The following is a 25,157-nucleotide window of genomic DNA, read 5'->3' as shown; positions in this document are numbered from 1 at the left end:
CAGCCCGGTCTGCAGTTCCAGGGCGGCCGCGCCACTCAGAGAAGCCCGACCTTGAAAAAAATCACTAAAAGTTTCCGCGGGCGCAGAAGCCTCGGAGGCCCGGCTTTGGAGGCTGGTCTTCGCTGGGCGGCCAGCGTGTCTGGGAGGGACGCACACTCCAGAGCCGCAGAGCCAGCCAGTGAGGCGAGACGTGAAAGCTGTGGCTCACGGAGCGGTGGCAGGGGCGTGGACGGGACCGGCTGCCCGTGCCCGGGTGACCGGTGGGTCCTGGAGGTCCTGGGCCGGCTGGCAGGCTCCCGGGAGCGGGCGGCCTCAGCAGCAGAGACAGGCCCGCGGAGCCGGCTGCGGGGTGGGGCTGGGGAGCCTGGCTGCAAGGGGGAGGGAGGGCTGGGGTCCAGCCTGGAGCTACACTGCAGGAACCCTGCCAGCGTCAGGAAGGCTCTGGAGACCGCACAGGCCGGTGGCAGACGGGGGTGCGGGACACGGGAGCCGGGCTCACCCAAGTGGGCGCCATCTGCTTCCCCAGGACTCCAGGATCCATGGATGGCTGATGGCGCTGCCCGCCCCCGCCCCCCGACTCTGGGTCCCTTCCCCTGGGAGAAGATGGAGTAGGGACCCCCACTGCTTAGTGGAGGGTCTTTCCTCCTCCCCCCGCCCCTCGTGTGTGTGTGTGTGTGTGTGTGTGTGAGCACCCATCACCCAGTTCTCTCCTCCCATCTTTATGTGACTCTGGGAACTGAACTCAGGGCGCCCAGCTTGTGTGTGCGCCTCCTTCCCGGGAGGCCTCTCTGCCAATTCCTCAGGAGCCCTCCTGGCCGAGCTTGCTGCAGAGGTGGAGGGTCAAGGGTTCGAGGCTCTCGGCTACACTGAGAATCTGAACTGCAGCTGTGCCGCAAGAGAAAACAAAGCACCCTAAAACCAAAGCCCCAGCTCGGCCGGAGAGCTGCCTCAGAGGCCAAGAGCCCTGGTGGCTTTTGTGAACCTGGGCTTGGGTCCCGCCACCCCACAGCCACGCCTCTGGCCTGCGTGGGCACCACACACCCAAGGGATACACAGACACATAAAAAAAAGCAGACCTTCACAGGCCCCTTCCACATCTGTCCCCTCACCCCTCCGTCCCCTCATGGAGGCGCAGGCCTGTAAGGCCAGCACGTGGAAGACTGAGGCAGGGCTTTGGGCCCCGTTCCTAATACTCTATACACTAGCTAGCTGGTGGCCTCAGCCCGTCATTGCTCCTCTCAGTGCCAGTGTGAGTAGGCGGGGAATCTCCTTCTTGGCCGTCATGAGCCAGGACTATTGGTGAACATATGTTAATAAGAGGCAGCCATATTGTTCTTAGTTCTGCAGCTGGCAAGGCCTCAAGTACTGTCAACACTGTCACTGTGATTATCATCATTCTTTATTTACTTATCGAGAAGAAAAAGTAAACCGGGTGCCTCTCCAATGCTCTGCCACTGAGCCACACCCCAGCCCCTCACTGGGGAATTCTAGGCAGATGCCCAGTACCATTTCCCAACAGCTGGCCATCTTGCCCTGGTCAGCCACGAGGAAATTTGCCAAGCCAAGGCTCTGAGGAGCTGGCAGCAGAGGCACCGGTCAGAAACCTTGCTTCACAGAGAGACATGCCCAAAGAGGTCTGGTCCCTTGCCCAGGGTCACGTGCAGTTGGCAGGGCTGGGATCTGAACAGAGGCAGCCTGGTTCCAGGGCTGGCATCCTTAGCCACACACTCTGCTCCCTAGAGGGTAAGAAAGGCAGCGGCCAGTGGGCCAGGCAGTGGGCAGCGTCTCCATCGCCCTGCTGGCGGTGGTTACACCTGACGTCCACTAGCCGAGAACCAGGAGGCGCCTCTGGTGCTCACCCGGCCACCCCTGAGCTCTCCGCAGCCCCATGGCCAGTGCTCAACCCGCCAGAGGGAGTGCCGGGGACCTGGCTTCACACCCAGCTCTGAAGTCATCACCCGACTCCTGTCACACTCAACCAGCCCTCCACAAACGCGACACCGCTGATGGGCACCTCTGCTGGCACTGCCCTGGCACACACGGCACCTCCCTCACCATCCCCAGACGCACTGTGCTGCCCATGGAGCCCACCCAGCAGCAGGGCACACAGCTGCCTGCCCAGGCTGGGTGGTGCAGGCTTCCTGCTCCTCCCACCCCCTGCAGCCAGGACGAGCTCAGGTTGGTGTCTTCTCAGGTCCCTGAGACAGGCTCTGATCTCACAGCACCCTCAAGTCTCCAGCGGGCTGTGAGCACCGGGACTCAGGGCACGCGTTCCCGTGTGTGGCGTGAGCTGTGGCTTTGGCAGGGAAGAGCTGGGCCACCCTGGGTGGAGAGGGCAGCAGGAGGGTTCCAGCTGGGAGCAGGCAGGTGAGGGCCCAGGCCTGAGGGCCATCTGAAGGTCACACACCAGTCTCTCCGGACTGAAGATGCGAAAGCAGGCACAGGGTGCGTCCCCGGGCTCTTCTGGGAGGGGCCGTCATGGGGCGTCGGTGTTGGTTACAGGCAGAGGCCAGGAAGGCAGAGCAGAGCTAAGAGGAAAGGCCCACCCGGCCGGGGCAGCTCCACAGAGAGACGGTGTCTTCATCTTGAGGACAACGCAGGCAACTCAGGGAACACTGCGGGTGACACGGAGGTCCTGCGCAAAGGCGTGTGTGCAAAGGTGTGTGTGGCCAGTGCAGGGTGCTGCACCACTCTCCACTGTTTGTAAAGCAGAAAAGTCTTTGCTAAAAGAAAACAAATCATCTGCACGAAGCAAGAACCCAGAGGGGAAGCGAGTGCCAGTGAGCCCCGAGTCTCGGGGCTCCCCAACCCCAACCTCACTCTCTGCACACCTGCAGACTCCCCACGGGGCCTGCCCGCACTGTGCTCCTTGGCCATGACCGGACAGAACGGTTGTGGCTCCAGGGTGCACGGTACGGCCAGGCAGGCTGGAGTGCTGTGGTGAAAGGACCGGCTGGGCTCCGGGCTCACCTGGAGACCTGCTTTGGGAAGCAGACTGCCATGTGCAAACGAGCAAAGGAGGGCACACACAGCGCCTGGGGCCTGAAGGAGAATCAGTGGGTCCACAGGGCAAGAGGGCCAAGGGCAAGCAGAGCCGCTTCCACAGCCCCGGCATGTCTGCTTTGTTTTCTGAGGCTAGGCCAAGGCTGGCCCTGAACTCCTGATCCTCCTGTTTTCAGCTACCGCTGGGCATATAGGCCGAGCCGCTGCACCGGACAATCTACCCTTCGGCCTAAGACAGGAGCTGTCCTTTGAGGGCTCTAGAGACGGGACCAGCTGCCCCGTGTCCCAGATGATTCCAGGAGGGGAAGAAGCCAGCACAGGGGCCTGTGACCACCTTTATTTGAAGCTGCGCCCAGCCCTTCCCCAGGGAAGGCTTCCTGGGACTCCCCTGTCTCCTGCTGCCTGTCTCTGTGGAGACCTGGGAAGGGCTGCTCATGGCAGGCTGATCTCTTGGTCACCCCGACAGCCCCATTAGAGAGGGGAACTGGCCTCCAGCACCTCACATCTGGCAGGATGCTACAAGCCCTCTGCAGGCCTGCGCTCTGCTCCCGGCTGGGGGATGGCTGTGTGGCCTGGCTGTCCACAGACGGCCCACGGACAGGAGCGCCTCTCCTGTGTGGGCCTCAGGCCAGCAGGCGGCTGTACTCGGCTAGGGCTGAGGACTTCTTCACCCCATCCCAGATCCGGGCTGCGTAGTGGAACCTGGGGGAGGGAGGGCTGCTGTCAGAGTGGACGGACGCTGAGGCCCAAGGAAGTCCCCAGCCCACAGCCACGGTGCCCACCCTGACAGGGTGGTCCTGCTTTCCGTGGGAGGCTGAGGACGGGGCTCGGATGAAGGGCTGGGCTCTGCGGTATGGCCTGCTTCAGCCAACGGCAGGACCAAGCTCTGCCCTGAGTGCTCCGTGCTCCGGTCGTGCTCCCAACCACCTCAGTGACAGCAGGGCATGAGTGGGGACCGCCCCAGGCCACCCTGCTCTGGTTCCTGGCTCTCTCCCAGCAGGCCCATTGGGTGCTGCTCCCCTGTGGGTTACACACAGGCCTGGCAGCGGGTGGGCGCAGCGTAGGGGAGCGTGCCAGGCAGGGAGGAGGGCCAGCACTAGCGGGACTCTTGGGGCACTCAGCCTTAAGCACATCTCCCAGCTCCGCCAGGCTCACTGACCTTCCAGCTGGAAGCAGCAGCAGTCAGGACGTGACTCAGCTGAGCGACGCGTGCTTTGAGTCTAATCTGTTTCTAGGCAGGGTCTCCCTGTGTACACCAGGCTGGCCTGGAAGGCGCAGTGATCCTCCCGCTAAGGCTCTTGTGGTGGCCGGGACTACAGGCATGAACTACCATGCCCTAAATTTCTTCCAGAAGAAAACCCAGAACTGGACCAAGGCTATCACGCGGTGGTTTCCTGGCCTGGCGGCAGCCCACCACCAAGGCCTGGAGAGCCAGGGCTGACGGAGCTGCCCCAACACAGCGCCTTCCCAGCTGCGCCAAGGGGTCCCTCTCTCCGAACACCTTACCAGTTCTTCTCGGTGAGGATGGTGTGCGACAGCTGCGGCCGTGCCATGGACATCACCTGGCTGCGGAGCTTGCTCACCAACGACTGGAAGCTGGGGTGGCCGCGGTACCCGGGCAGCAGGGAGAAGAGGGGGCTGGAGCCGGGCCCTGCAGCAGTGTGGTGGTCAGAGGCGCTCCTGAACTTGGCCCCGAGGAAGGCCCAGACCGGCCTTCTCCCAGCCACGGGCAGGAGTCTGCTGTGGTCAGATGTCCCAGGGTCCCCGTACCTGCTCTCGGGGGGTTCTCGCTCTCGGCTTCACTGTCCATGAAGGGCACCAGGAACAGGTTGACCTCGGTGTCCAGGAAGTCGGGCGGCAGCCCAGGGAAGATGTTACACTGTAGCATGGACAGCGTCCCTGGGGAGCAGACCTCAGCGTCAGCTGTGCTCTGGGAGGAAGTCTGCCTGCCCTGCGGCCTCTGTGGCCTCTGCCGGCTCTGTGGCCTCTGCCGGCTCTGCCTGTGACTTGTGAGGGCCAAGTGCTCACCCAAGGCTGTGAGGGCTGGGGTGTGAGGGTGTGAAGATGTGGGGGTGTGGGGGTGTGGGGGTGTGAGGGTGTGGGGGTGTGAGGGTGTGGGGGTGTGGGGGTGTGAGGGTGTGGGGGTGTGAGGGTGTGAGGGTGTGGGGGTGTGGGGGTGTGAGGGTGTGGGGGTGTGAGGGTGTGAGGGTGTGGGGGTGTGGGGGTGTGGGGGTGTGAGGGTGTAGGGGTGTGAGGGTGTGGGGGTGTGGGGGTGTGAGGGTGTGGGGGTGTGGGGGTGTGAGGGTCCAAGAGGGAGGGTGTGAGGGTATAGGGGTGTGGGTGTGGGGGTGTGAGGGCCAGGTGTGGGGTGTGGGGTGTGGGGGTGTGAGGGTGTGGGGGTGTGAGGGTATAGGGGTGTGGGTGTGTGGGTGTGTGAGGGTCCAGGAGGGAGGGTGTGAGGGTATAGGGGTGTGGGTGTGGGGGTGTGAGGGCCAGGTGTGGGGTGTGGGGTGTGAGGGTCCAGGAGAGAGGGTGTGAGGGTTCAAGCGTGCTCACCCTTGTAGCGCAGGTGGGAGTGGGCCATGAGCTGGTCGATCATCAGGTGCATCTGGCGCAGCTTGCGGGGGCAGAAGTCCTCTCTGCGCGCCTTGTTCTGCAGGAAGACTGGACGACAGGCAAGGTCAGCTCTCCGCCCGCGACCCGGCCCACCGCAGGGCAGCTCTGGGGACCGGAAGGCTACCGTCCAGGAGGACCCCTGGCCCGGCGGAAGGACAGGCAGGGACGGCTGTGGGATCCGGGGCGTGACGGGAGACTGGGGGCGGGTGCGTGCACCTGCCCTGAGAAGAACTTCAGGGCATCGTGAGGGCAGAGAGGGCAGGACGCAGGGCTGGAGGGGAAGCCGGCGAGTGGGCAGGCGGCAGCCAGAGCTCACTTCTCCAGCCCTGCGGCCCCAGGGCCGAGACACAGCCCGGCTCCTTCTCCCATCGAGGCCGGCTGACCCTCCCCCTTGCCCGCCCCAGAGCTGCGCTCACCAACGTGGGGGTAGTACTCGGTGCCGTCGTCGGAGCCCGCGGAGCTGCTGGACTCGTGGCTGGGGGACGGGGTGGACGGCTTCACCATCTCTGCCGTCTGCAAGAACCTGCAGGTGTGGAGTGAGGGCGGTGAGCATGCTTGCACACGCTCGCACACATGCTGGGAAGGGTGCCCTCGGTTCTGATGGTTCTGCTCCTCACCGACTTTCCAGTCAGGACCCCAGCGCACAGACACCTGTGTCACTGCGCACTATCTTTTCCATGATGGATGTGTGTGTGTGTGTGTGTGTGTGTGTGCGCATTTAAAGTCGGGTTTATCAGCATGTGTCTAGTCCCAGCCACTCGGGGCTTGAGGCCAGTGTGAGCTACACAGACACTGAGCCCCTGCCCTCCTGAGAACAAACCAAGAATAAACTAGCCAACAAACCCCAAACCCACTTTCTGGCCCAGTTTAGGTTCACAGAGCAGCATGCCATGCTCTGCCTCGCACAGCCAGCCTCCTCACAGATTCCTGAGACATGCGTGGCCACCTTGGTGCAGGCACTCAGCCTGGGTGAGGAGGCCCAGCACAGCAGGCTTGGGTGGGGTCCCTTCACTGGAGTCCCCGAACTGTCCCTGGCTTTGCCTCCTCCAGGCTGTCATGTGGCCGGAGCGCACACTTTGCAGCGTCTTAACAATGTGCATTCAAGGTTCCTCCACTCCCTTCACAGCTGGACACTTGTCTCACGCTGAAGAACACGCACTGTCTGGACAGCCTCTCGCCTGTCAAGGCGCGCTGGCTGCTCTGAGCAGCCTTCAAGAACGAAGTTGCTGTAGGCATCTGCGCACAGGTCTCCCGGGAGCTGTTCTCACCCGTGCTATTCCCAACATTTCCAAGTGTGGGACAGCAGACAGACCCGTACCTAACGGGAGTGAGGCTGCTGAGCCCTGACCTACAGCATTTCCCAGCCGCAAGGGCAGACACGGCTTCCAAGCAGACCTGCTGCAGACCCTGGCAGACCGCCAACGCCACAGCGGGCACCTGCTCTGGGTTCTCCACCTGAGTGCCCAGGGCCCGGCACGGGGGTCTTTGGTTTACTTGTATGACTCAGTCAGGGATGGCAGGAGGGGTGACTAGAGCGCAGTCACTCAGGTTGGGAAGACCCCGCACTAGGCCCAATGCCAAGTGACCACTGACCAGGTGCTGCCTGTGTACCAGGCACTGCGCCGTGCCCGTCACCAGGCGGACGGGTACTGTGCCATCCCAGGGATGGGGCCGGGTACTCTGCGCTGACTCACCGAGTCTGCAGAGTGAGGAACCAAGGCAGGTGGGCACCCAAGAGGCGCTGGGATTCACCCTCGGCGCTCTGACCCAGGCATCCGCCTCTTCGCCCCTGCTTTGCCTGGCACAGAGTTGCTCAGGCAGGACTCTTGTCCCCAGCATCTACCACCTTTTCCCCAAGGGACCAGACACTCCGACAGCTGGAAAACATGGCTGCCGGGAAACAGAGCTCCCAGGTGAGCTAGCCTGGCCCTGAGCCCTCTGCACGCGCCTGTGCGCGACCCCGCAGGAGCTGGGAACTGCACAGAGGGAGGCAATAGGCCCGTGGGTCCTCGGCGTGGCAGGTGCCATGGTGGGGTCGGGGAGAGCAGGAAGGCCGGAGGCTGGCACAGGGAGGTTGGCACTGGAGAAGGTGTGCACACGGTGCCCTCAGCCAGGTGTGGGGAGGGCCGGGTCACCAAGTGCAGGACGCAAGGCCAGCCCGACGCCTGGGGCGCCCTTCCTGAAGGTGTGGCCTACCAGCCGCACAGTGCTGCGCCCGGCTGAGCATGGCGAGCTCTGTGCAGGGCGTGCTCTGCAGGGCCTGGCACAGACTGTCCTGCACCCAGAACTGCCATCTTCAAGAGCTCAGCTGTGCCCGCTGGCCAAGGACCACCAATGGCTGGGCGTGCCAGCGAAGGCTTCCCTCCCAGTGTCCAGCCACCCCTCCCAGGCTCCCTTTGCCACTCCGTTAACTACCTGTGTCAGCGAGGGAGCACAGGTTGACGGGACCAGGAGGACTCGGGGGAATCCGCACGGCCATGGGGAAGCCACAAGCCTGCTGTGCACTCCTGCCACTGCCCGGCCCCCAGGGTGAGCTCGGTGAGGGTGACTTCAGGTGTGGCGGAGGCGCACTCCCCGTCCCCACACGGAGGAGAGCCCACGCCGTGGGAAGGCGGGAAGGCCCTCCCTGCTCACCGGTACAGGCTGAGGTCCGTGAACCAGTCCTGCACGACGATCACCACATGGCACACGGTGAAGAGGAAGGCCGCTACCTGCAGGGACTGTGGGCAGCGAGGGACACGTGAGGCCGCTACCTGCAGGGACTGTGGGCAGCGAGGGACACGGGAGGCCGCTACCTGCAGGGACTGTGGGCAGCGAGGGACACGGGAGGCCGCTACCTGCAGGGACTGTGGGCAGCGAGGGACACGGGAGGCCGCTACCTGCAGGGACTGTGGGCAGCGAGGGACACGGGAGGCCGCTACCTGCAGGGACTGTGGGCAGCGAGGGACACGGGAGGCCGCTACCTGCAGGGACTGTGGGCAGCGAGGGACACGTGAGGCCGCTACCTGCAGGGACTGTGGGCAGCGAGGGACACGGGAGGCCGCGGGGACCAGCAGGGACTGTGGGCAGCGAGGGACACGGGAGGCCGCGGGGACCAGCAGGGACTGTGGGCAGCGAGGGACACGGGAGGCCGCGGGGACCAGCAGGGACTGTGGGCAGCGAGGGACACGGGAGGCCGCGGGGACCAGCAGGGACTGTGGGCAGCGAGGGACACGGGAGGCCGCGGGGACCAGCAGGGACTGTGGGCAGCGAGGGACACGGGAGGCCGCGGGGACCAGCAGGGACTGTGGGGCAGCGAGGGACACGGGAGGCCGCGGGGGCCAGCAGGGACTGTGGGGCAGCGAGGGACACGGGAGACCGCGGGGGCCAGCAGGGACTGTGGGGCAGCGAGGGACACGGGAGACCGCGGGGGCCAGCAGGGACTGTGGGCAGCGAGGGACACGGGAGACCGCAGGGGACCAGCAGGGACTGTGGGCAGCGAGGGACACGGGAGACCGCAGGGGACCAGCAGGGACTGTGGGCAGCGAGGGACACGGGAGACCGCGGGGACCAGCAGGGACTGTGGGCAGCGAGGGACACGGGAGACCGCAGGGGACCAGCAGGGACTGTGGGCAGCGAGGGACACGGGAGACCGCAGGGGACCAGCAGGGACTGTGGGCAGCGAGGGACACGGGAGACCTCGGGGACCAGCAGGGACTGTGGGCAGCGAGGGACACGGGAGACCGCGGGGACCAGCAGGGACTGTGGGCAGCGAGGGACACGGGAGACTGCGGGGACCAGCAGGGACTGTGGGCAGTGAGGGACATGGGAGACCGCGGGGACCAGCTGCGGGCAGAGGCTGCCATGCTGGTGTGCGACCCTGTGTTCTGATTCCTCTCAGGGTGCCGGAGAGTGACGTGGGAGGTGAGGGCTGATCCTCAGCTGCCCCGGCCCAGCCCCGCCCCCAGCCCTCCCTGGGACCCAACCCGAGCCCCTGACCCAGCCCAAGCACCCCAGCCCCCTCCAAGCCCCCAGCCCCTCACCTGCATTTCCACATAGGTGTGAGGGAGGTTGTACTCGGGGGGCAGTTTGCGGTCGTTATTGATGAGGTGGTCCAGGATGGATGGGCTGAGGATGGGCTGCAGGAGATGAAGAGGGAGGGTCAGGGCAGAGCCACCGTGAGGCAAGTCACTGTGGGCAAAGCACAGCCAGCAGCATGGCACCATGACTAACTAGTGCCCAGCGAGGGGCTAACCCTGAACTCCAAAGCGGACCCATCTTCCCGGGCTTTGCTGCTCTCAGGTGCCGGCTACCCGAGGCAGCTCCTGGTGCTGACAGCTCCTGGTGCTTGAACGAGCCCGTGCCCTTCAAGACTTCCCATTATTCATCGGTGTGTGTAGCAGGCCAGTCTCCCTAAAATGGTCAGCTGTGAGCCAGCCCGACATCCTAGCCGGCTCCACAGTGCGCTCTGTTCTGACGTGCGCTCGGCCCGCTCACCTTGCTTCTCTCCCTGTGCCGCCGGCCCGGCCCGGAGCCTGGCCTGCCTGTGCTCAGGTCCCTCCCAAGGCTCCACACCCTGGTTCATACGCAGGGTCCTCAGATGCAGGCTGGCACTCTGTGCCAATGCCGGAAGCAGAACTCCACTTCCCCAGTGCCGGGTCAGGCCAGAGCCCAGGGAGCGCCTGACGGGTGAGACCAGGCGCAAGCCTCGGCGGTTCACGCCGCAGTGCCGCTGACGGGGCAGCAGAGACCGGAAATGTCCACAACCATGTGCCACGGGGGTCTCCGGAAGGGAGGCACCGGCCAGGCAAACAGGCAGCAGTGTGGAGTGCACAGGGCCCAGCCACTAACAGCCAAGGGCACCCAGCTCAGCCCTCGTGTTCACACTACTGCTAAGACTTTACCGTGGGCACCTTTGGGGACCCCTGGCGGATAGCGTGACCCCCCTCCCCCCGCCTTTTTTGAAACTCAGGAGCAGAGACAGAAAAGGACCAAGGCCGCACAGTTCAAAGATGGTTTTAAGTCAAGAGAACAGGCCGAGAGAGCCCCCGGAAAGAGCCTTCCGGGAGCGGGGTGAGGGCGGCGGCTGGGCCTCAGCATTCGTGCCTGAGGCCAGGCTGAGGCACCCCAGGAGCCGAGGAAAGCTGCCGCATGCCACTATACATCCATCCGAAGGACAGAACCTCATCCCAGGAATTCCAGGGGCTCCTCAGAGCTCCCACGACAGGAAAGAGCAGGCTTGGGGCAGGGTTTAGCTTCAGGCTGAAGCTCAGGATCTGGGCCCCACTGAGCCCAGGCCACCCCTGAGGCACACTGCTCGAGCCTTCAGGCCACGTGCGGAGGTGACTGGGAGGGAGGCCACCCTCTGACATGAGGGGGTACCTGTGTGTCCAGGAAGACAATCCGCTCCTGGGTGATGAAGAAGTCGATGCCACTGGTCTGGTTGCCCCCTCGCTCCTTCATCTCAGCGCTCTGGGCCCGGAACACATAGGCCCTGTGCAGGGAACACGTGGGCACATGAGCTGTCGGCCTCTGTAAGGCTCATGCCCAGCCCACCACACTGCCGTCTCCCTCCTGTGGCCTTGGCTGGGAATGACGACGTGGTTTTACCACAGCTTCAGTCCTGCCCACGGGGACACACAGCCAAGGGAGACAGCCAACTCAAGCGTTCACGGGCCACACCTTGAGGCCGCTGGGCTCAAGCCTGTCTCCCTGGCCCTCAAGCCCTCTTGCCTCAGTTTCCTATCTGTGCAATGGAGAGGGTGAGGGCAGAAAGTCATGATGGCTGTCTTTAACCCCAGCACCGGGAAGGCAGGGGATCCACGAGTCCAGCCTGGTCTACACAGTGAGTTCCAGGCTAGCCAGCGCTACACGTAAAGACCCTGTCTCACTTTTTTAAGACGGTAACAATGACACAACCCAACAAGTATGTCCAGCTTTTGCTAGCGACACCAGCACTGCTCTCTGCAAAGTTCACACTCAGACTGTCTAACCAGGGAGAGAGCAGCTCTGTCATGAATGTGTGTACGGCTTCTCTGGAGGCCCCGGTTTGAGTGCCAGCAACTCACATGCTCACAGCCAACGCACAGCTCCGAGGGACCCCTTGCCTTCCTCTGGCCTCCTGGGCACCCACACGTTTAAATAAAAGTAAGGTTTCAAAAACAAATCATGTATTTCAGCTACCAAAAGAACCTGGAAAGTGTTCTAAGCTGTCTTGTGTTGGGCTGTTGTGCTGGGTTACAGGTGACCCGTGGGCTGCTCTTGCACCCCAAAGCCCAAGGCTGCTACGAGGCTGACCTACGAGAAGCCCTCAGACCCTGCCAACTGCTGGCTGAGTCCTCAGGCACCCCTCTCCGTGCCAGACACCAGGACGCAGCACCCAGGACAGCAGCCCCTGCTTGGGGGAGGGGTCTGGCACACCCTGAACTCCTGTATGGAGCGGCGTCCTCCCCTCTGCAAACACCTCAGACCACCGCCGCTGCTCACAGGCCAGGCCAGGGCAGCAGGAGACAAGGCCGCTGCCTCCCAACAGTGCTCCAAAGGGAGCTCCAGGGCCCTGGAGACGTGGAGGAGCGAGGACGGTGCCTGACAAGACGCCCTGCAGCACAGGGACGAGGAGGACGGCCTTGGCGTGGACCACATGCAGGGACCACAGGGAAAAGGTGGAGGTGGCTCGAGGGCTCACCCTCCTGGGCTCCCCTTCCCCCCCCCCCTTTTCTCTGCAGTGCTTGGTCCCTCACTCGGAAAGCTGGCCAGGCAAGAGCTTTGTCACTCACTCCTCCCGTTTGCCCTGTAACTCATGCTGTCTTTGACCTTACCATGGAGCCGAGCGTGGCCCTGAACTGAGGGTGACCCTGGACTCACTGTGCAGCCGAGGGTGGCTCTGGACTCACTGAGGGGGACCCTAAACTCATGGAGGGTGGCCCTGGACTCACTGAGGGGACCCTAAACTCACGGGGGGTAGCCCTGGACTCAGGGAGGGTGGCCCTGGACTCACTGAGTGTGGCCCAAAGTCCACCACATGCCACGGTCAACACAGCTATGAAAGGCAAACTGAGTCTTTGTGGTTTTCTCAGTTCAGCAGTTTGGTGAAGAGTACCAGGCACTATGCCTGCTGGAGAGGCCACCCGGAGCTACAGCAGCGCAGCACACAGCTCAGCTCAGCTCAGCACACAGCACAGCACACAGCTCAGCTCAGCTCAGCTCAGCTCGGCACTGGGCAGCACAGCTCAGCTCAGTTCACAGCACACAGCTCACAGCTCAGCTCAGCTCACAGCACACAGCACACAGCACAGCTCACAGCTCAGCTCAGCTCAGCACAGGGCAGTGCAGGACAGTACGGCCCGGCCCGGCCCAGGGCTGCTGTAGCTCCAGCTGGGTGTCTTCGCACTGGGAGGGGGTGGAGATGCAGGGACCTCAGCCCCAGGCCCAGGCAACAGTGCTCCCCACCTCTTCTGCGTCTCCGCCAGGCCCTGCAACTGCTGAGAACTATGGGCCCTTTCCCTAGAAGAAATGTGGCAGGGACTGTGGGGAAGGGACCAGCCTGGGCTGCTTACGGAGAGCCTGTCTGAAAAAACAACACAGCCCCCAGCCCTGAACAGAATGCAGCGATGAAGCCGCGCCACAGACGTGAGACTCAGCACATGTGAGGGCTCACGGCTCCTGCTCCGGCCTCTGCCCTGTCTGAGTCCTGTCCTGCCCCTTTCACTGAGGGGCCACGATGTGGAAGTGCAGCAATCAAGCCTTTCCTCCTGGCTTGCTTCTGTCTTGGTCTGTCTCCGCAACAGTCGCCCTAACTGCAACCCCACCTCTATTCTGAGGCTCCCCCCCGTGTTCCCGAGAACCTCCAGTGCCTATCCCTGCCCTCCGTGCTCCTCAGTGTCAAGGGAGAGGAGGCTCCAGGGCGAGGCTCTGAGCTGAGTCGGCCTCAGGCAGGAGGCTAACCAACAGTGTGGCTCAGGGTCAGTGGGGTCCCAGCACCTTAGGGGGCAGTGGGGAGAGCCTGCTGCAAGGTGTGTGACCAGGTCCATGTGGCAGAGAGAAGCATGTGTGCAGTGGGTTGGGGTGCAGGCCGTGGCTACCCGGGGACTCACAGGGATGGGTCACTTGTCCCACCTGTTCCTCCTGTCCCTCCTGTTCCTGGAGAGCTTGTTTCTAGGAGGCACAGGCTTCCCGGCTTTCCTGACTCCCGAGCACTGGTCACCTAATGGCCTGGCCTGGGCTGGCTCCTCTCCCTCAGGACCCCCAAGGGCTGGAGAACATGGCCGCTTCCCCGAAGCGCCAGGTTCAACTCCAACACCACGGAGCTTCCCGCCGCCTCAGGAGCCGAAGCCTTCTCCTGGCCTCTGGTGGGCAGCAAGCACACAAGCAGTACACACACACACACACACACACACACACACACACACACACACAGGCACAACACAATAAACATAAAAATGAGCTGACTCTCCTTAAACTCGGAGGAGCTGGCTGGCCCAGCCCACCAGCTGGGAGCTGGCACAAGCCTGAGGCTGCCGTGCAGAGACCAAGCGGCCGCCTCCGCCAGCCCCCAGCTGGGAACGAGGCCCAGCTGACCCTTGCTCACCCTGCCCTGCAAGGGTGAGCCCCAGGAGAAGACACTTGGAACCTTCCGTTACAACACCCGCCCGTCCTCCCCGAGGCACCGTGCCCTGGTGCCCTCCAGCCCTGCCCTGTGCCCTCACCTCTGGTCTTCCTCTGGGGTGTTTGCTGACAGCAGCGACATGACCATGGACTTGCCTGTCCCCTGGAGGCCCAGGACACCGACCACCAGCACGTCAGTCTGATCCAGCAGGTACTGGAAGGAGGCGGGGGGAGGGAACATGAGCCTCACAGCCTGGCAGAGCTGGCAGGGGCAGCCACAGCCCCTGGTCAGTCCCTCTCCCCTGCAGCAGGTTTGTGGGGTCTGGGAAGGCCGAGTGAGCAGAGCCTGATATGGCTGAGAAGGGGTCTACAGGCACACATGCTGACCACACAGGGCCGCACCAGCCCACTGGGAAGCTAAGCCCTGTAAGGCCTGGTCGGCACGGGACAGGAAAACGCAGGAGCGGGCGGGCCTGATGACCAGTGGCTTCCCAGGAGGAGTGGAGAGGCAGGCAGACAGGCTAAAGCCTGGTCCAGGAAGGAGCAGAGAGGCAGACAGGATGCAGCCCGGTCGGCTCCAGGAAGGAGCAGACAGTCTGGTCAGCTCCAGGCAGCCTCAGGCGAGTGAGGAGACCAGAGCAAGCAACTGCCTCTGCCAGAGCTCTGCTTCTGGGCCCAGCTCTGCTGATCTTCACCACCAGGGGGCAGAAGAGCCTCTGCCAAAGGCCAAGTGCTCTGCTGGCAGGTCCCCAGGACCAGAGGGACTTGGAAAACCACACTTGGGACCCTGCCAGCTCTGCACCTTGCAGCCAAATTACCCAGGGCTGGGTGTTCCTTGACAGTTGTCTTCAGTCCTAGGGGTTATGTCAGGGGCTCAGCAGCCCGCACAGGGAGGAGGCTGCCATGCCAGGCAATTCAAAAGAGCGGCTTTCTCCTTGCAGAAAGGGCCACCCACGGTGGAGCAAGCTGGCATGGCACACACACTCACGGACTCAGGCTACGGGGTGGAGGGGCAGCCCTTGGAGAGCGTGCACACCGGTGGAAGAACAGAGGCACAGATGTGTGGGCCCAGCCACAGGAAGCTCTAGCTAGAGCAGGGGCCTCTGGGAAGGAGCCTCGGCCTTGTCGACAGCATGGGCCAGGCCCTTTCTCTGCAGTGCCAAGGCGCAGGGGTTCTGGGGTACAGAGTAGCAGGGTGTCCGCCAAGAGACATCAGAGCATGTTAGGGCCTAAAGCAGCCTGGGGTCATAGGCTGCCATCCAAGCCACTCAGGGAGCTGAGGAAGACGACAGCTCAAGGGTAGCTCAGGCAACTTAGTCAGACCTCGCTTCCAAACCAAGAATAAAAAACAGTCTGGGGCTGCAGTTCAAACAGAGCTGCCAAACATGCCTGAGGCCCTGGTTCAAAGCCCAGCACCCTTCCACCAACATCAACACACCAAGACTTTCAACGATCAGCCTGTAAGCTGATAAATTCAGGCCTGGTTGACGCAGATTCCCTGCTGGTCCTGAGGGCTGCACTGGATGGACAGAGGGGTGTGACCCAGGCGGCCGTACCTCAATAGCGCTGTCACACCAGTTCATCTGGTCGTCCACCAGCTTGATGCTGTGCTTCATGCGCTCCGGGGGCAGGAGCTTGGCCTGGCCCACCACAGCTGGATGGATGGGAAGCAGAGACAGGACGGTGAGGGGCCGAGTGACCAGGAGCTGGTGTCCCTGCCCAGCCCAGGGGTCCACTCACGGTCCATGGCGGTTGGCGTGGCAGTGCCCATGCCCCGGTTCTGAATCTGGTACACAGGCTGCGTGGGCCTCTGTCCCTCCTTCTCCCCTTTGGGAGGCGTGGCGGCCGTGGGGGGCGATGGGGTGGTGCCCTCAGGGGTGGTGGACCCTGTGCCAGCCGCAGGCCCCTTGCCCTCCTCTCGAGGCTTCATGAGCACAATGGGCTTCTCCAGCGGGGCCGGGGCCGGTGGAGGGGCCGGGGCGGTGCTGGGCGGCGGCTGCTTTGACTGTGAGAGTGAGAAGGCTGCAGGCCACCGAGGAGACCTCCCGCCGCCCTCCTCTGCCTCCCTCCTGAGGCCTCGACACTCACCCGCTCAGCTGGGGGCTTCGAGAGGATGATGGGGGTCTTCTGCATGACGTTAGTGCTGGGGTCCTCGCTGCCGTCCTGGGGGCGGGATGCAATCTGTCACCCTCCCCAGGCGACTCCGAAACCCACACAAAATGTGGCCAAGCCTGGAGCCAGCCTGAGCCCAGCCACTCGGCCCCAGACTGCCGAGAACCACTGTCGACAGCCTCCTCGGCTAGAGCAGCCTCATGAGGAGTGAGGGCCTGGAGCTTTGCAGCGGAGCTGGAACACCTCAGCAGCAAGCTGGTACCCAATTAAGAGCCACACACCCCTCAACTGGGGGGTGGGCAGGAGCTCCGTCCTCACAGGACTCAGGGCAAAGGGAAGCCAGCATGTGTGCCCGAGGGACCCTGACTCGTGGCAGGTGCCTGCTCTGCGACAGCCACTCCTGCAGGCCGCTGCTGAGACCACTCACCCGTCTCTCTCTCTCCCAGGGCGCGATGTAGTCTCTCTCCCGACCGCCAGGTCCAGAGAGGTTCTGAGGGCCGCTGGCACCAGGCTCCTTCCACCGGCGCCGCCGCTCCGCCCCGTAGAGCCCAGGCTGGCTGTGCCCGGACTCCGACATGGTCGCCTGGGGGGGACACGCGGCCACTGTCAGAGTACACCCCTTAGGGCCACCCCGGAGTGCGGGCTCCTCCTTAACAGGAGCTCGATGCCAGCCCCATGGCAAAGGTTCTCCCCACCCAGACGGCAACCTAGACCCCATACCAGATGGCAGGAGAGAACAGCCTACACGCGAGCGCACTCGCACACTCGCACGCACGCTCGCGCGCGCGCGCACACACACACACACGCACACGCAATGCTCCGGCCTCCACAGACAGCTCATTCCACCCACGCACCCTTACACAGAAGCCTTAAAACAAACCGACCCCACAAGCAGAGCAGAGGCTCAAGAGACGGCTCAGCAGTCTGAGTACACACTGCCCTTGCAGAGGCCGCAGCAGCCACACGGACAGCTCGCGATGGCCTCTACCTCTAGCTCCAGGGACTCAGCGCCCTCTTACGGCTTCCTTGGGTACTGCACCCGTGTACTCATAAACACACACACACACACACACACTCAACTCCAAAGGGCGCTCTGCGGCTGATGCACAGCAGCTTCGAGGTCCCGACTTCCGCCTCCTTAACTCAGCATTCAGAACACACTGCTCAGCTTCTCTGCAGTCAGGTGTGGCAAGGGAAGCAAGGCCTGGGAGCATTCCCAAACGTCCCTTCACAGAGTGGGTGCCTGCCCGGGCCTCTTCCTCCTCCTGGCTGACGGGAATGTGGGAGGGGCTCAGGCAACCCCCTGACCTTTAAGGCCACTCCATGGAAAGCAGGGTGAAACAGGAGAGTGTGGGCAAGCCTGTGGGGACCTGGGCTGCCTACCCAGAAGGCAGTGGGGAATGATCCATTTCTCGTCTCTGGGGTAGAGCGGTCTTCAGCTGTTGACATGACCCAGCACACGCTTACAGGCGCAGGGTCACGTAAGATGGGCCCCAATGCAACAGGCCAAAATCCTGAGTCCCTAACAGAGCCCTCAGCTGAGGGGCTCATGGTCACCCATCTGTGTGCGCGGTGACCGTGATGATGGGGGGTTTTAACCACCTGGTCCCACTGGGGTCCTGAGCACGTGCCTTTCAGCTCCCCCTCCCCCCCCTGAGGTCTCCCCAGCATCTAATCCTTACGTTCTGGAGCAGAGGCAGCACGACCCAGTCTGCACCTGTGCATCTGCTCAGGGCCCTAACTTACAGTGTGCCCTAGGGGCAGCCCTGAGGGCCCAGCTGCCCCAGGACCGTGTGTGGCTGCCTGCTGTGGCCCCAGAGGTCAGGCTGGCACACTTCAGTCTCTGCTGTCCCGCACTCGAGGGCTCACTGACGCCTGGCAGAAGCTGGAGGGCGGGCAGTGTGCCCCACACACCGAGTTCCCTCAGAACCCTCTGCGCGTCCACCTCAGGCCTCAATGACATCAGCAGGCTCCCGTGACACACTCTACAACCAACGGGGCAATTTTGCTAGCCACCCGGGGCCTGTGCGGCGCCTCTCGGGCCCAAGTGACCTGTGCCACAGACCGGACTGACGGAGGCGGGCAGCTGCTAACAGACGCCTGCTGTAGTGAGTCAGGGCCTAAATGACTGTTTACTGTCTGCGGCCCTCTCCCGGGCCCGCAATCAACCCTCCGACCCTATTATTCTGGAAACCGCCCCCCCCCCCCCGTGCCTACGAGCGAGATTCCCTGTCCCTACAGAGATCCCGTGCTCACACTGAAGTGTCTGCTCACTGTGACCCCCCCTCAGGTAAGTGTCCCTGTGCACACTGCTCTGGAGTGTTTAATCCAGACCAGGGAGGCCAGCCCCTGCCGTCTGAGACCTCTCCTGCTGTTCCCAGAGTTCTCTGGGAGAGCGCCACAGAGCTACGCTGGCTCATGTGTTTATCACAGGGCTCTGCAGCGACCTCACAGACATGAAGTCTAACGGGCACGAGGTCAGGGGACAACTTCTGAGACCCTTCTCTTTCCACCCTGTCTGGGTGGCGCCTCTGCCTGCCGACCTGCCCGGCCCACTCTCTTAGGACAGGGAACCCGGAACCCATGCCTCAGGCTGGCCGGGCTGGCCAAGGAGCCCACCCTCTGCCCGTCTCCACCTGCCCAGCACTGGGACGCCAAGCATGTGGTCGCAGACCCCCCGGGACCCCTCAGGTGTCCACGCCTCCCCCTCAGCTCTCAAGCTCCACTTCCCCAGTCTTCCAGAACTCAACAGTCCAGCTTCCTCCTTCTCGCCCTCGGCAACAGGGTCCTGTCCTGTGGCTCAGGCTGGCCTCAAGCCCCCGGCAACCGCCTGTCTCTGGCTTCACACTGCTGGGGTCACACTCGAGCGACCGTGCCCGGCCCTACGTACCCATTTTTCTAAGTGCCCCCTAGTATCTGCGGTCTTATATGGGTCTTCTATGCAGTCTTATACTCAGGCATGAAGAACGCCCAAACCATTTCCATGCATACACTCCTGGGAAGGAGGCCTGGGTGCGTGTCGGCTTCCATGGGATTATGTCCAGGAATTTACTCCTGATGCTTTTAGGACTGTGCCTCACGACAGGGACTTTGCAGCAGCCGCAGTTTCCACTACTTATTTGTACCTGCAGCTAACGGCTCCGCCGAGCCCAGGCCTTCACGGCTTCCACTGGCGTGCGGCCCAGCGACCTCTCAACGGCAGGGCGGGGCGGGGCTTGAACACGCCCACCCTCAAGCCCCGCCCCGAACACGCCCACCAAGCTCCGCCCCGCCGGCACGCTCGGCGCTCTCCGCCCGCGGGCGCCCCCTTACTTGCGGCGGCTGCTGATTGGCTCCTGGGGCGCGGCGCGCGCTCTGAGTGACAGGCGCGCAGCGTGGGCGGGGAAGGCCCTCCGCGGGCGCCGGCCGAGTCGGTGGCGCGGGAAGGTCACGGGAGCGGAGGGAGGCAGAAAAAGCCGCGGTCGGCTCTTCCGGAACTGGCCTCGGCGTCCCGGAAGCGCCCCGGAGAGGAAGGAGAGGCGGCGGCAGCGCGCAGCGGAACAAGCCCTAGTCCGCGCCGCCGGCTCGGCGCATGCGCTGCGCGCAGGGCTCGCGCGCCAGACTGAGCATGCGCGGACGGAAGGGGCGTTTTCAGCGCGCATGCGGATTGCGGAGGGGCGTGGGAGGACGGTGCGGCTGACAGGGCGCGTGCGCGTAGTTCCTCTGATGGGCGTGGTGTGTGTCTGGGCCTGCCGCTCTGGAGATCCGGAGTTCGAATCCCGGGTGTTCAGCAGTGTGACGCATGGGGAGGGTGCAGCGGAAGGGAGACATTCCAGGGTTCTCAGCCGAGCGAATACAGCATTGCCTCAGAGCTGGCTGAGAGGCACGGTCTTGAAAGACGTTCAGGGAGGACCCAGCTCAGCGGAGTGGCGTGTGCTCTCCCTAACGCACACACGCATGCTGGCCTCCTCCAGCCCCGCCAAGCCCCACTCTTCAGGCTGGCTGAAGGTGACCGGCCGGGCATGGATTGTTCTCGAAGAGCGGCGTTTAGTGCTCCCAGATTCACGAGCTACAAGCAGGATGCGTGGCCTCTGGGTGTGCGCACACACAGACAAGTCATGCACGTACAGAGGAGTCCTCGGGAGGCAGTGCTTGGCCCTTCCCCGGGCCACAGGCGGATCTGCGGGCCTCAGGTTTGGCCGCAAGTAGCTTGACCCAGCAGGCCCTCACTGGTCCTTGAGTTAAGGTTTTACTCTATCACTGTCTGTCTGTCTCTATCATCTATCTGTCTCTGTCTATCTCTGTCTGTCTGTCTATCTGCCTGTCTGTCATCTGTCTTATCTATCTGTCTATCTGTCTGTCTGTCTGTCTCTGGGTAGGGCACTGGGGACTAACCCTCAGCAGGTTTTGCTATGCACCCTACCACTGAGCTAGGGCCCAGCCCCCTTCTACAGCTTTTAAAGATTTATTTTTCTTGTATGTGTGAGTGCTTTGTCTGTAATATGTCTGTGTGCCATGTGCATGCTTGTTCTTTCTGCGGCCAGAAGAGGGCGTTGGGTTCCCTGGAACTAGAGGAACGGAGGGCTGTGAGCCGCCATGTGGGTGCTGGGAACTGAATCCCTGTCCTCTGCAAGAGCAGCCACTGACGGTGACTGCGGGACCATCTCTCCTGCCCATATTTTGTTTCTGAGACCGTGTCTCTCTCCTTGAACTCACTCCATAAGAGACCATTACCAGCCTCCACAGACACAGAACATACATGCAGACAAACACACACGTGCACATTAAATGCACACAGACATATGTGTATGTATATACACAGAGAGAGAAGGAGAGCGAGAGGAGACCCCAAGCCAGCTTCTGGCCCCACGTGTACCGTGTGAGCACGCTTCCCAGCACCCACACGGCAGAGTGGTGGGGAGTACCTGCCCATGGGCCACGGGGGGTTGGGAGGGCAGATTCGCTTCCCTCTGCTTTCCTCCCACCCACCTTAACAGACGCACAAGGATGAGAGAAAGGACGGGAGGGCCCGAAGGCTCCGTGGCTTCCAAGCTTGGCTCAGGGAGTTCGAGGCCAGCCTGCTCTACAAAGTGAGTCCAGGACAGCCAGGCTACACAGAGACACCCTGGAAACAAAATGTCAGTGGTAGAGCGCAGAGGGTTGCCATAGGGTGAGGCTGGAGTAGAGCCTTAATGCGTGAGGAAATGAGTCTTTGGAAGCTCCAGAAGTGCCGTACAGGGTGAGCCCAGGACAAGAAGAAACACATTCGATTTCGGTTTCCCAGGTTTCCTGGCAGCAGGTGTGGAGAGGGGCTTCCCAGCATGCAAAGCACTGTGAGCTGTGCGTGTTCCCTAGCCAGCTCTGTTCCGACGCGGTCAGTGTGATGGCCGCAGCAGCCCACAGATGAGAGTGTGTGTTCCCGTGCACCAGTCACAAGCCTCAGGGGTTACATCCCCACAGAAGTCAGGGAACGCTGGGTACTAGTTTGTCGTGGAGTGAGCGTGAGCACCATAGAGCCGGCCGAGCTTTGGGGCCCACTGTTCCCAGGGGGCGTGGCAGGCATCCTGAGGTTCTCAGAACCTTGTCTGTTTTGTTTTGTTGGCTTTCTGAGACAGCCTCACTATGGAGCCCAGACTGGCCTGAAGCGCAAGCCAATCCTACCTTAGTGCTGGGATTTCAGGTACGCAACACCGTGCCTTTAAATTTACCCTCATTACATTTATTTATGTATTTATTTACTTATGTGTTTACTGTGTATGTGTGCAGGTCAGAGGACAACGTTCAGGCTCGCCTCTTCCAATGTTGGGCCTGGGGTTTGAAGGCTCGCCCTCAGGCTTGGCAGCAGGGGCCTTTACCTGCTGAGCCATGCCTCCAGCGCCCCCTTCTGGGCATTAAGGGGGAGCATTACCCAGGTGGACTGGGTGGCATCGCTGCGGGGCTGCTCAGCCTGGCCTCTGACCGTCCCTGAGACTTGGACCGCATGGAGGTGGCCAGAGGGATCTCCGAGTGACAAGAGGAAGGGGCTGGGGCAGGAGTGTTTAGGAACGAGGCCAGACTTTCTTTTTCAACCGCTTGATTTACCTTTGAGTATCTACCGTGTGGCCGCGGGGTAGGGGATGTGGAGCAGGGATGGGTGTGAGGGTGTGGAGGCCGGAGGAAGCACCAGGACCCCTGTTTCTCCACCTGCGAGCGGCAGGGACAAAGCCAGGCCATCGTGCTTGGCGGCAGATGTCTCTCCCCGCCTTCCTCAGTCGTGGTTAGGACTGGTGACATCCGCTGCAGTGAGAAGCCACTGGAAGGCCTTGTCCAGGCCTGCCCTGAGGTGCTGTCACTGTTACTGTATCACTGTTTCCTAGTGAACAAGGCCTCACCTGCCCTGATGGTGCTGTCACTGTTACTGTATCACTGTTTCCTAGTGAACAAGGCCTCGCCTGCCCTGATGTGGTGCTGTCACTGTTACTGTATCACTGTTTCCTAGCAAACCCCCAAACTTCACAGTGGTTTCCTGGAGGGTAAAGGCGAGAGCCACGTGTGAGTCAGGGCTGACGGGGACTTCGGAATGCAGCGTGCTTCCCACACGGTGAGAGCCAGGCACAAAGGTGAACACTGCCTGGTGCTTCACCGAGAAAGGCCGCAGAGACACCAAGTGCAGGCGGGGTACGAGGAAGCCGCCGGGCCTGCCTAGGCAAGATGCCCCAGATGAGGGGGAAGATAAGGAGTGGCTAGAGCAGGGAAAGCTGGGCAGAGGTGAGGCAGTGGGAGGGGAGGCATGACTCAGGGTTTCAGCGGTCTCCGGGAGCAACCTGGGGCCACGGTGATAACCACATGGGGAATGCAAGAAGTTGGCTTGAAGAAGCGTCGGGGTTCCCATGCTGAGGACGGAGGTACCAAGGCCGTGCAGATGCTACGTAGCATGAGTTAGCCTTTCTGCCTGTGCACACGCTCACAACATCGGGATGTAGGTGTTTGGCAAGCTCTTGAGGGCTGGAGATGCTCGAGGTTGAGATCCAGCTGCTCCTTAGAGGAGCCGGCTCATTCCCAGTGCCCACATCAGACAGCACCGAGCCTCCCAGGACTCCAGCTGGGAGAGCTGAGTCCTCTCGCCTCCAAACGGCTGTGAGTGTGACCCCGTAGACGCAGGCAGACAGACACACACACAGATGGACATATATATATATATATATATATATATATATATATATATATTAAAGCTCTTGATGCAGGGCAGTCTTTGGAGACAGTCTCCTAACCCTGGCTGTCCTTGAACTTGTGGCCAGCCTCCCCTCCAGGTGCTGGCTTGACCTGTGCACCATCACAACTAGCACGGACACCAGTTCTGAGGGTTTGGCCTGCTTGACTGGACGAATATTGCTCATAACTGGCCCAGGAAAAAGGACCGAGCTGAGCAAGCCCTGAGGCTGACAGAAAGGCCAGCCTGCTGCTGCAGTCCATGCTGAGGCAGGAGGACCTCAAGAAAAGGCCAGCCTGGGCCACATGGTAAAAACATGCTAGGATTGAGGTTGGGGCTGGAAGGTAATGTTTTTCTCTTCATTAAATGGCTCTGAAGCACACACAAGGAATTATGGCACAGAGACCTCGTGGGCGAGAACCGAGCTGTTTTCACCCCTGCCCAGGCTCGCTGGTTTCCGCAGCCGAGCTGGTTGCTTTGACGTGGTGCCGCCCTCAGCAGGCCGAGAGCGCAGCGTGGGGACAAGCCAGCGGCAGAGTTCCCTGCGGCCTCGGCCTTGTTCCTGCCGGACCTTCCTCAGCAGCCCACCGTGCTGGAGTCAGGCTGGTTTCTGAGACTTATTTATTTAGTAAATAAAGCACACAGTGCTTTGCCGGCAGGCGTGTCTGTGCCCCGTGCGTGTGCAGTGCCCGCTGAGGTCCGAGGAGAGCATCGGATCAGCAGCTTACTGGAATCACAGTTGGGGGCTGCCGTGTGGGTGCTGGGAATCAGCCCCAACAGTAGAGCGGCCAGTGTGATCAGTCACCAGCCAGCTCTGCAGAGTGGCCAGTGCACTTGCCCGGTCACCAGCCTGGCAGAGCCGAGGTCAGTGCTCATCAGCACAGCAGGGAAGCAACAGTGCCTTCCCTTCTGGGTAGTAAGTCGTAAGCCTCTGCCCTCCTCCCAGTAATTACACAGGCGTGCTAAATGTCCATGCAGCTGGTATTTAAAATCCCGAAGCCCACTGAGGTCATGTGGCCAAGGGGCTGGGGAAGACAAGTGAGGCTGGGCCTCTTGGCCTTGGGGATGTGGAAAGGAGCTGAATGCTAGAGAGCAGGGACATTAGAGACACCGTGATGTGGAGCCATGAGAGCAAAGGGCTTCAGAGAGAAGAGGATACACTGGCGGTGAACCTGGAGATCATGAGGAAGACAAGGACTGCTTTGTCTGTGTATATGATGCTAGGGACTGAATCCAGGGTCTCCCGGAGCTAGGCAGGGGATCTACCCCTGAGCCACACCCCAGCCCCTCACTGGGGGAGTCTAGGCAGTTCTCCACTGAGCCACACCCAGCCCCTCACTGGGGGACTCTAGGCAGGGGCTCTACCCCTGAGCCACACCCCCTCACTGGGGGACTGTAGGCCAGGGCTCTAGCACTGAGCCATGTCTCCCAGGCTGTCTTTTAATGTTTTTATTTTGAACCAGTGTCTTACTAATAAGTAGCCCAGGCCAGCCTAAAACTCGGTTTGTAGCTCAGACACTTCTTCAACTTTTGAGCCCTCCCAAGTAGCTCCGTCCCAGGCCTGTGTCACCAGCAAGGCAAGGCTTTTTTTAAAAATAAGATTAATTTGTGTGTTCTGTCTGCAAGTACACCTACTCGCCAGAAGAGGGCACCAGATCTCACTATAGATGGTTGT

The 25,157-nt window shown here is 62.1% G+C and overlaps 1 protein-coding gene across 5 annotated transcripts; it reads right to left on the bottom strand.

Annotated features, from left to right (window-relative positions):
* Nucleotides 1–1,381: 1,381 nt before the first annotated feature.
* Smg9 (SMG9 nonsense mediated mRNA decay factor) lies at nucleotides 1,382–19,916 on the bottom strand. 5 transcript variants are annotated; one of them, XR_009585357.1, is made up of 14 exons: nucleotides 19,627–19,916; nucleotides 16,742–16,897; nucleotides 16,291–16,365; nucleotides 15,943–16,207; nucleotides 15,759–15,856; nucleotides 14,304–14,416; nucleotides 10,981–11,092; nucleotides 9,642–9,737; nucleotides 8,254–8,339; nucleotides 6,036–6,142; nucleotides 5,560–5,667; nucleotides 4,774–4,902; nucleotides 4,163–4,654; nucleotides 1,382–3,705 (listed from the first exon to the last, which is right to left on the bottom strand). XR_009585357.1 is itself a non-coding variant. In XM_060366375.1 (14 exons), coding segments are annotated over exons 2-14 (1,485 nt in total). In that variant the 5' UTR covers nucleotides 16,892–16,897; nucleotides 19,627–19,916; the 3' UTR covers nucleotides 1,382–4,346. The 5 variants fall into 5 exon arrangements, 4 of the variants coding, with proteins under 4 accessions (XP_060222358.1, XP_021482515.1, XP_021482516.1 ...); XM_060366375.1 differs by having other exon boundaries at nucleotides 1,382–4,347; nucleotides 4,510–4,654; XM_021626840.2 differs by having other exon boundaries at nucleotides 4,510–4,654.
* Nucleotides 19,917–25,157: the final 5,241 nt, after the last annotated feature.

This window comes from Meriones unguiculatus, chromosome 14 (assembly GCF_030254825.1).
Source record: "Meriones unguiculatus strain TT.TT164.6M chromosome 14, Bangor_MerUng_6.1, whole genome shotgun sequence".
Taxonomy (NCBI): Eukaryota; Metazoa; Chordata; class Mammalia; order Rodentia; family Muridae; genus Meriones; species Meriones unguiculatus.
This window is presented reverse-complemented; position numbering and strand designations above follow the sequence as displayed.

What these genes read in the sequence shown, in the direction of transcription:
- Smg9 (XM_021626840.2), bottom strand. Translation starts at nt 16,891, where the DNA reads ATGTCGGAGTCCGGGCACAGCCAGCCTGGGCTCTACGGGGCGGAGCGG. An exon ending in CGAAGCCCCCAGCTGAGCGG is followed by an intron (nt 16,208 to 16,290) that starts GTGAGTGTCGAG and finishes TCACTCTCACAG; the next exon opens with TCAAAGCAGCCGCCGCCCAG. An exon ending in GGTGTGACAGCGCTATTGAG is followed by an intron (nt 14,417 to 15,758) that starts GTACGGCCGCCT and finishes GCCTCCTTCCAG; the next exon opens with TACCTGCTGGATCAGACTGA.